Source organism: Carcharhinus amblyrhynchos, chromosome 20 (assembly GCF_965287045.1).
Source record: "Carcharhinus amblyrhynchos chromosome 20, sCarAmb.v2.hapA, whole genome shotgun sequence".
Taxonomy (NCBI): domain Eukaryota; kingdom Metazoa; phylum Chordata; class Chondrichthyes; order Carcharhiniformes; family Carcharhinidae; genus Carcharhinus; species Carcharhinus amblyrhynchos.
This window is the reverse complement of record NC_137343.1, coordinates 41,716,232-41,727,152: the sequence shown is the minus strand read 5'-3', so window position 1 is coordinate 41,727,152 and position 10,921 is coordinate 41,716,232. Positions and strand designations below refer to the sequence as shown.

Below are 10,921 nucleotides of genomic sequence, written 5' to 3'. Positions count from 1 at the left end.
ACTGGTGTTTAGATATGGTGCCTGGATCTATGAATCTGCCAGCTGGTGAAGAGCAGACGAACCAGCTCCCAGCTCACCAGGAAACTCGGCAGGGAACTGGTCTGTGCGTAATTAATGAGTTTCCAAGTGTGGGGGATCAGTGTGGGATCCAGCATTGCGGGACAGGCATTCTGGAGCCACCTGTCACTGCATTTCGTCTCAAAATGGAGAATTCCACCCATAGCTGCAACAAAAATCACGTCATATGATAAATGTGGCTCACACAGGAACAGGAGGGACTTGTCTTTATTTAACATTCTTGAAAAAGATTGCTGTAAAAATGTTTTTCATGCTGATATTTCATTGAACTGGACAGTTCTATAGAGGGTAAACCTTGACAGGAAAGGCGGGGAGTGTATGGATTAGCCTGTGAGGAGACAGAGTGATGGTTACACACAGTTCCTCGGCCTGGCCTTGTTCTCGTCTTTTCACAGCCGGGTGGATCGGGTCTCTGTCTGGTTAGCGATGACTGGCCTCTTGTAGATCCTGGAGAATATCCCCTTCTGCCACGCAATGCGCAAATTGTTAAAGTCCTCGGTGATTTGGAGAAGAGTTTTCCCCTTTGTCTCGGGAAGGACGTAAAATGTGAACAGCGAAGACAAACAGCAACTTACGAAAAACAGTAAGAAGGAGAAGTGTCCAAGTGCGCTCTGTAAGAGAAAGGAGCATCAGTGGGAAATATAGCTGGGCTTTTTGTTCATTGCCCTGACTGACTCCCATCTCCATGTTTTAGAGAGAGAGAGAGACTAACCCTGTGGACAAGTTGATGTCTATTTAAGAAACAGCTGGATGTTAAAGTTTATTTATCAGTGTCACAAGTAGGCTTACATTAACACTGCAATGAAGTCACTATGAAAAGCCCCTAGTCGTCACACTCTGGCACCTGCTCAGGTACGGAGAATTTAGCATGCCCAATGCCCCTAACCAGGGCATCTTTCTGACTGTGGGAGGAAACTGGAGCACCCGGAGGAAACCCACGCAGACACAGGGAGAATGTGCAAACTCCACACAGACAGTGACCCGAACCAGGAATTGAACCCGGCTCCCTGGCACCGTGAGGCAGCCGTGCTAACCACTGTGCCACTCGCGGGGCTGGGAATGTCTCTGAACTCTAGAAACATAGGAAATAGAAACAGGAGTAGATGTATTTGGCCCTCCGAGCCTGCTATGCATGGCCTTTACCATAAATATTTGTACCGCATTGTTAATCAGCAATGCCAAATTCATCGATTTCACGGCCTGAAGTGTGACCACTCGGGGATTGCCCACAGTGTTCTGTTCAAAGCAGAATATTGACATGTTCAGAATCACACACACAGGGGCAAACTGAACGGATTATCGCTCTGACATTCCCGTCCCAGGTGTGTTCCAGCTTACAGCAAACATCATTTCATTTGGAGTGAGCAACCTTCATTTTCCATGACTGGCCCGAGGGAAATCTAAACCTTCCTGTTTCCCACATTCCTTATGACATCCTGGCTGAGATTAGGAAGGCATCACATGCAATTCCTGGCCTTGGATCTGTGTCTCACCATGGCCTGGTGCACCATAATATACTATCCACCAATCCAACCAGCAATCTTATCCCAAGCTCCTTTTACCGAGTAAAAAGCCTCCTTGAGAAAAAGGGCAATGTCCCCCTGACATCTCTGGCCAGGACTGTCCAGAAACACCCGGGAGGGAGCTGACCACCTCAAGTTTCATCACCGGGGCGAGTGCGACAGTGAAAGGAGCAACCCAGGCACCTCATCTACCCGCTCTGCCAACCACTGTCTTCCTCACCCGTGACTGAGACTGGGAGTCACATAAGAACATAAGGAATAGGAGCAGGAGTAGGCCATCTAGCCCTTCGAGCCTGCCCCGCCATTCAATAAGATCATGGCTGATCTGAAGTGGATCAGTTCCACTTTCCCGCTTTCTCCCCATAACCCTTAATTCCCCTGTCTGTCAGAAACCTATCTACCCGTGACTTAAATATATTTAGCGAGGCAGCCTCCACCACCTCAACGGGCAGAGAATTCCAGAGATTCACCACCCTTTGAGTGAAGAAGTTCCTCCTCAACTCTGTTCTAAACTGCACCCCCCCCCCCACTTATCTTGAGGCTGTGCCCTCTAGTCCTGCTGTCCTTTCTAAGCAGGAAGAACCTCTCCACCTCTACCCAATCCATCCCCTTCATTATCTTATACGTCTCTATAAGATCCCCCCTCATCCTTCTAAACTCCACATGGAGTTTGTGTGGGTTGCGAATGTTCACTAAACTCACACCTTGGACTCTTCAGTCCTGTTACCTGAGAACTCATTTGTCATGTGGAAGTAAGTCACCCTCGACCCCAAGAGACTGCCAAAGAAGGATAAGAATATTGGCCAGTATTATACCAGGTAGCACCGTGGTGAGCACTGCTGTCTCAGCACCAGGGGCCCAGTTCAATTCCCAGCTTGGGTCACTGTCTGTGTGGAGGGTGCATGTTCTCCCCATCTGTATGTGAGTTCCTTCTGAGTACTCTGGTTCCCTCCCACAGTCCGAAAGATGTGCTGGTGAGATGGATTCATAGAATCATAAAATCCTACAGTGCAGAAAGAGGCCCTTCGGCCCATCAAGTCTGCACCGAACACAATTCACAGGCCCTACCCCCATATCCCTACATATTATACCCACTAATCCCTCTAACCTGCGCACCCCTGGACACTAAGGGGCAATTTCTTAGCATGGCCAATCAACCTAACCTGCACATCTTTACTGTGGGAGGAAACCAGAGCACCCGGAGGAAACCCACACAGACACGAGGAGAATGTGCAAACTCCACACAGACAGTGACCCGAGCCCGGAATCGAACCCAGGACCCTAGAGCTGTGAAGCAGCAGTGCTAACCACTGAGCTACCGTGCCACCCAATTGGCCATGCTAAATTCTCCCTTAGCGTACCCGAACAGGTGCCGGAGTGTGGCGACTCGGGGATTTTCACAGTAACCTCATTGCAGTGTTAATGTACTTGTGACACTAATAAATAAACTTGAATTTTTATAACTTAAAGAGCTCACACTCAGAGATTTCCCCTCCTAGACTACCAGAGAGTTAGTAATAAACCAGACACATCTACCGCTCAGCCATGGGTGGCAGGTTTTGGGCAGCAGGGGGCTTTGTGACTGAAACTCAGTATTGTGGGCCTCCCTGCCCAACCGTTCGTCAGTGCTCGCTCCATTGCTACCTGCGTGAAGTTTACACATTCTCCCATTCAGAATAAATCTGGCACTGTGGCTAATGTTTGAGATAATGTTGGCGGTTAGTTTGGAACAGACCAGTTGGTTTGATCGGTAAAAACATTGAGTGCGTTAAACTGCAATGAGCAAGTCCACTTGTGGGTGTAAATGTGAAAAAGATTTGTTAGATGGAGTCATTGAGATGATCTCTACCCCCCTCCCTCTCTTACTGTCCATCATACAGCAGTGGTAAGGGTCTGGCACGTAAAGTGTTAACGTGGGACTGAGTGCAGTGGTGTTTACACAGTGATATAAGAGACACATAAACCACACCCAGGGCTCAGTGTAGTGCTGAGCAGAGATGTGTATGGAGATAGCTCCGAGCTTGTAACTTTTACTGTGCGTGTGCAAATAGCTCTAGGAGTTAATTAAAACTTACAATAACCTACTGAAGACTTTTCTTTAAGACAATCTGCAGCAGGGACCCTCCCATCATCTCATTCTCTGGTAAAATCATTGCATCCATTTTTCTACTTCTAAAGAAACAGAACCCTGCGATTAAATTCCAGTCTGTATCTCACTCCCACTTACCCATTTTCCAATATGTAAAGCACTCAGACCCTTCAATTAAATTCCCGTTTGTAACTCTCTCCTGTTACTCTGTATATAAATTATCCAAACTCCTGGGCTAGGTCCCAGATTACAAATCGAATGCAGATTGCATTATTCTTCCTGTGAACTCCCGGGCAATTTGTTTTGAATGGATTCTTCCCTAATGCATTTCAGGAAAATGCAATTTTAATAAGTGACTCTCTCCCTGACAGTGCTTGTTTCACGCTGTGTAAATGAGCGAGCTTTCTGCTTCCTTGTGCATCAACCGATAAATCCTCCTGCACTGTCGCTGGGAAGAACTCCTTCTGCCGTGTAACCTATTTGGTAATTTCATGAACAATACAGTAACAGGCCTGCGACAGACTTCCCCTCTTGAGGACATTCGCTGCCTGCTGATTATCTGAGAAGATTCAAGCTCGACTTACAATGACAAATGGGAAAACCAATCCCAGGCCAAAGAGGGACAGCCACTGCAAGGAGTTCGCTGTCACCAACGCGATAGATCGGTTCGACTGGGTGAATATTTCCAGAGGCAAAACTCCACTGACGCTACCTGGGTCAAGAACAAAGGATCATTAATCATCTCATTACTGTACAATATCTCACCTAACCTGGAAAAGCTAACAGGAGTCAACAGTGTTGTCTGAGGGAGAGACAGAATGAAAGGTCACCAATTTAAGACTGTGTCCCTCTCCCCCTCAGATGCTGTCTGACAACCTATACTTGGGATATTCCAGCCCCGCCATGGATACGGAGAACCATTCAAATGTCCAGTGATAGCGGCGTGCCGGAAGGGCTGGAAAATCTTTATCCAGTGTTTCCCGTTTCCATTTCACATCTGCAGCATCTGCCGTTATTTTACATTTAATCTTCAGTCTTCAGAACGCATTGAGCACTCATCTGGGGAGCTGGCTTCACTTTACTTGGGACAGCAGCATCCATAAAACCATAGTATCTCTTCAATACAGAAAGGGGCCATTCGGCCCATCGAGTCTGCACTGACTCTCCGCAAGAGCACCCCAAAGCCTACCCCACCAGCCCAATCCCCGGAGCCCCATGAATTTACCCTGCTAGCACCCCTAACCGCACACCTTGGGACAATTTAGCATGGCCACCCCACCTAATCTACACACCTTGGGACACTAAGGGGCAACTGAGCATGGCCAATCACCCTAGCCTACGCACCTTCGGATACGAAGGGGCAATTTAACATGGCCAGCCCATCTAACCTGCACATCTTGGGACACTAAAGGACAATTTAGCATGGCCAATCCCTCTAACCTACACATTTTGGGATACTAAGGGGCAATTTAGTACAGCCAATTTACCTAAGCTGCACACGTTTGGACTGTGGGAGGAAACCCATGCAGACATGGGGAGAATGTGCAAACCCACAGACAGTCACCCAAGGCTGGAATTGAACCTGGGTCCCTGACGCTGTGAGGCAGCAGTGATAACCACTGTGCCACCCATCTTGCACAAAGAGAGACCATATTCACTACTAAAAATATTGGCAAGATTTACGGGCACTGTAACCTTTCCCTTAGATAGTGGTGAAAATCCGCTGACCATAAATGAATTGGACCTCCGAGTAAAAACAGACATACAAATTTACCCAAAACCGTCAACAAGACATCTGGAACAGTAAATAGAGAAGTAACAATGATACTTTCGTCATTGTGAACTATTTCTCTTCGAATTGGCAATAAATGAGAAGTGGTTGCACTACACTATAAGGTGGGTATAATCCTAGACACCAGTTCTTCTTGCTGAATATCAGTGAGTCTCTGCTCTCTCCCCCGCTCTCTGGTGATGCAGTCAGTCTCCTCTATTTGGAAAGAGTGGATTTCTTTCCATTCATTAGAAGTGAGTGTTGCTGGCAGGGTCAGCATTTCTTGTCCATCATCGACTGCGCCTAAGATTAATTGAGTAGTTTGCTAAACCGTCTCAGAGGACAATTAAGCACGACATAAAAACCAGACCAAGTAAGGGTGGCAGGTGTGTTATCATGAGAATCTGGTTGCCCAACAATCATCGTTACTGAGATTTTTATTTCAGTCTTATTTGGGTCACTGGATGTAAATTCACCAGCACTCGTTAGAACTTATGTTATTTGATCATTAATTCAGATCCCTGGAATACTAATCCAATACCACAATCACTGTGCAACAATAGCCCATAGAAATTCCTTTGCCAAAAAATGGTTGAGGCATTGAACTTGACATGTCAAACTGAAAAAGCATTGCTGAGCATATATTTTTTATTCATTCCTAGGTGTCACTAGCTGGCCAGCATTTATTACCCATCCCTAGTTGCCCTTGAGAAGGTGGTGGTGAGCTGCCATCTTGAATCATAAGAACATAAGAAACAGGAGCAGGAGTAGGCCATCTAGCCCTTCGAGCCTGCCCCGCCATTCAATAAGATCATGGCTGATCTGAAGTGGATCAGTTCCACTTTCCTGCTTTCTCCCCATAACCTCTAATTCCCTTGTCCATCAGAAACCTATCTACCTGTGACTTAAATATATTTAGCGAGGTAGCCTCCACCACTTCAACAGGCAGAGAATTCCAGAGATTCACCACCCTTTGAGTGAAGAAGTTCCTCCTCAACTCTGTTCTAAACTGCCCCCCCCCTTATCTTGAGGCTGTGCCCTCTAGTTTTGTTATCCTTTCTAAGTAGGAAGAATCTCTCTACCACTACCCTATCCATCCTCTTCATTATCTTGTAAAATCGCTGCAGTCCACGTGTTTTGGGTTGACCCACAATGCCATTATTTTGGGAATTCCAGGATTTTGACCCAGTAACTGCGAATATATTTCCAAGTCAGTATGATGAGGGGCTTGGAGGGGAACTTGCAGATGGTGGTGTCCCCATGTATCTGCTGCCCTTGTCCTTCCAGATGGAAGTGGTTGTGGGTTTGGAAGGTGTTGTCTAAGGATCTTTGGTGAATTGCTGCAGTGCGTCTTGTAGATAGTACACACTGCTGCTACTGAGCGTCAGTGGTGGAGGGATTGAATATTTGTGGATGTGGTGCCAATCAAGTGGGCTGCTTCACCCTGAACGCTGTCGAGCTTCTCGAGTGTTGTTGGAGCTGCACCTATCCAGGCAAGTGGGGAGTATTCCATCACACTCCTGACTTGTGCCTTGTAGATGGTGGATAGGCTTTGGGGAGACAGGAGATGAGTTACTTGCCACAGGATCCCTAGCCTCTGAGCTGTTCTTGTAGCCAGTGTGTTAATGTGGTGAATCCAGTAGAGTTTCTGATCAGTTGTAACTCCAAGGATGTTGACAAGGGGGGATTCAGTGCTGGTTACACCACTGAATGTCATATATATCGATATCTATTGCAATGTATGGTAACAAAACCATACAGTTCTTGTGTTTGAACTCTTTGGCTGGAATTTTACCACCTTACCTGCCATGGGAATCGGAGCAGGCCAGGAGTGGACCATGGGAAGGCCTGTTGACTTCAGACAGGGTTTTATGGTTTTGGAAAGAGTGAAGCCATAAAGTCCCACCCATTAGTTGGAATTTTCCTGTCCTACCTGCCACGGGAATCTTAGCAGGTGGGACAAGACCTTATAAAGGTTTTCCAGTCTTGGGGAAAGCGTGGCTGGAAAATCCTGCTCATTGTGTTAACTCCTCTTGCAAGTCTCCAAACCTGGTTCTGCACCAATAGGAGCTGTCCCAATCTCAGCGAACAAGCTCTGTTTTTGACTCTGTTGTAGACAAAAATGCTTTATAATTTGTCCGAGGTTTTGGAGTGAATGTTTTTATGGAATAGAGCGTGATGAATTCTCAGCCTGCTGTCTCAATTACTAGAGGCACTGTAATAAATCTGCTCTCTGAATAGCCTTAGTTACTGTATGGGGAAACATTACAATTTAATGCAGACAGCAAAACGAATTACTGAAGAAAAATTATATAATTGCAGTCAGAACTGAAACGTGAAGCATTGCCCCTGGTGTCACTGAATCATAGAATTATAGAAACCCTATAGAAGGTGCAGAAGGAGGCCATTCGGCCCATCGGGCCTGCGCCAATCACATTCTCACACAGGCCCCCTCCCTGTAACTCCACATATTTACCCTGCTAATCCCCCTAGGGTCAATTTAGCATGGCCAATCGGCATAACCTGCACATCTTTGGGCTGGTGTCATGAATGGATAAAACAGATGTACTTCAGCCTGCTAAAAACCTATCTGGTTCACTAATGTCGACTAGGGAAAGAAATCTGCCATTCTTACCCGGTCTGGCCTACACGCGACTCCAGAGCCACAGCAATGTAGCTGACTCTCAAAGAACAAAGAACAACACAGCATGGGAAACAGGCCCTTTGGCCCAATGAGCCCGTGCCGCCATTTTAACACGATGAGCGCCCTCCTCTACCCATGACCTTTGTCTACGCCTGTTGGGGAAGGTTGAGGGAAGACTAATTTAGGGACAATTTGGGACTCTCAACTGCCTTTGGACAATGATGGATGGGCAATAAACACTGGCCAGCCAGTGACCCCCATGTCCCGTGAATGAATAAAAAACTACCTTGCAGTCTGCAACCTGAATATTGAACACAAGGTGGGTTTCACCTCTCAGAAATGGGTTTCACCTCATCTCGAAAGGATGGGGCATTTACCACCTCTGTCAAAGCTTGGCTGGGTGTAACAGGTTCACACTGTTTTGGCAGAGTCTGTACCCACCTGCTCCCATTCCGAATGTAAAGATGTAAGCAAGGATGAAGGCCAGGCTACAGTACGGAATCCAGGAGAACTTTTCCTGAAAGGAAACGACAGAGCCATGAGCAATGTGAGTTTGTCAGTCGATTACCACCGAACCATTGACTTGATCCAGAGTCAAACACCAAACTGTCCCCCACACTAGGGGGTGACCTGCCTGAGGTTATTTCCCTGTTACGGTTGCTGTGACCATTCAGAGTCACTGATTTATCATACTTCCCATTAAAACAACCAAATTTCACCACCTCCCTGTCGGTGAGATCTTCCAGTCCCGCCCACGGCAGCCCCCCCCCCCCCCAATGGGTTTTCCTGCGGAGGGGGTGCAAAAAATGGGAGACCCTGGTGACAGTGGTGGGAACAGAAGATTCCACTGCCAATCGCAGGCCACCGCTGAACACATCCTGGGAGGGGAGCTGGAAATCTGGTGTTTTACTCACTGATGGTTAAATGTTTGGGCTATCGTGGATCTTGCGTGTAGCCAAGGGAGCAACACATTTGCACTAAACAAAGAGGTCCAAATCTTTCTGCAATTGGCCACTCGATACGGAATCAGTGAGGCTGAAGGGAATCTCCTGTGCTGTACTCCTGGGAACGGGGCTATCCAATAGGCAGCGCTGGACACAGAGACAGAGAGGGCACTGAGCGATCGTGTATCTGCATGGAGCAGCAGCAGATAGAAGCAGTCCATTTCCTCCAACTAGTCCATCTAGTTTTCCCTTACCATGAGTAAGTGACCTGAATTTATTTATCCATTTCCATATCATTTCGACTCACTTCCACCAATCCAATTGACAAAAGTAGGACCTAGAGATAGATTTCCGATCCTCCCCATTCTCCACATGAAGAGATTGCTGCTCTCAGTCTCACACTTGCCCACAATCTTCCCCAGATTTTAGCCTTTGCATTTATCCCCTCTCTATCCCTTTGCAGACTTTGGGCATGATTTTCCTGTCCCGGGTGCCTGCCTTGGGAATCATAGTGGGCAGGACACGCACCATGCAAAGGTCCATTGACTCCGAGCAGGATTTTCTGACTTTTGGGCGAATGTGACTGGAAAATCCCACTCTTTGTTTCCTCACAACAAACTTCCCCACCTATCTTTGTACCGGCAGGAAAAATAACCATGATCAGTACGGAATAAGGACTGGGTTAGCTCGAACTCCAGGCTGCCCAGTTACAGGGCAATCTCAGCTTTATGAGAAAAGTGTCTGCAGACATTGATTGGTGGCAATCTTGGAAAATTCCACAAATTGTGGAAAAGATGCTCCCAGAATAGAAAGCCGTTTTGTTCAAGAAAGGAGGGAATGAGAGAAAGAAGGAAGCCATTGGCCACTGGTCATAGAATCTCCACAGTGCAGAACAAGACCATTTGGCCCATTGAGTCTGCACAGACAACAATCCCATCCAGGCCCTCTCCCCACTAATCTCCCTCACCTACACATCTTGGGACGCTAAGGGGCAAGTTAGCATGGCCAATCCTCCAAACCTGCTCATCTTTGGAGTGTAGGAGGAACACCCAGAGGAAACCCACGCAGACATGGGGAGAACATGTAAACTCGGCACAGACAGTGCCCCAAGCCGGGAATTGAACCCAGGTCCCTGGCAATCTAATTGGTGATTTATAAAGGTTTAGTGGGAATGTTGTGGGAATGACTGCACTCGGGGGAGTACAAATTCAGAAAAACAGTCTCCCTTCAGGGTGGCACGGTAGCACAGTGGTTAGCACTGCTGCTTCACAGCTCCAGGGACCTGGGTTCGATTCCCAGCTCGGGTCACTGTCTATGTGGAGTTTGCACATTCTCCTCGTGTCTGCATGGGTTTCCTCCAGGTGTTCCAGTTTCCTCCCACAGTCCAAAGCTAAAAAATTGCCCCTTAGTGTCCTGAGATGTGTAGGTTAGAGGGATTAGTAGGTATAATATGTAGAGATATGGGGGTAGGGCCTGGGTGGGATTGTGGCTGGTGCAGACTCGATGGGCTGAATGGCCTCTTTCTGCACCATCTATGGGAAGGGTCCATGGGCTCTCGATATTCACTGGGAATAGCAGTGACCATATTTATCAATGTTACACCCACAATGTTACAACTGTACAAAACTCTGGTGCGGCCGCACTTGGAGTATTGTGTACAGTTCTGGTCGCCGCATTATAAGATGTGGAGGCATTGGAAAGGGTGCAGAGGAGGTTTACCAGGATGTTTCCTGGTATGGTGGGAAGGTCCTGTGAGGAAAGGCTGGGGAACTTGAGGTTGTTTTCGTCAGAGAGAAGAAGGTTAAGAGGTGACCTAATTGAGGCGTACAAGATGATCAGAGGATAGGGTGGACAGTGAGAGCCCTTTTCCTC

General features: G+C 47.3%; 1 protein-coding gene across 1 annotated transcript in view; it reads right to left on the bottom strand.

Moving 5' to 3' along the window:
* Nucleotides 1–267: 267 nt before the first annotated feature.
* Nucleotides 268–10,921, bottom strand: part of LOC145355955 (solute carrier family 2, facilitated glucose transporter member 11-like) — a 66,877-nt gene continuing 56,223 nt past the window's right edge. The window contains exons 10-12 of the mRNA XM_080208468.1: nt 8,547–8,622; nt 4,275–4,402; nt 268–689 (exon numbers count right to left, since the gene is read on the bottom strand). Of these exons, the coding sequence (XP_080064594.1) occupies nt 468–689; nt 4,275–4,402; nt 8,547–8,622 (426 nt within the window). The 3' untranslated portion in view covers nt 268–467. The remainder of the gene's footprint in view (nt 690–4,274; nt 4,403–8,546; nt 8,623–10,921) is intronic.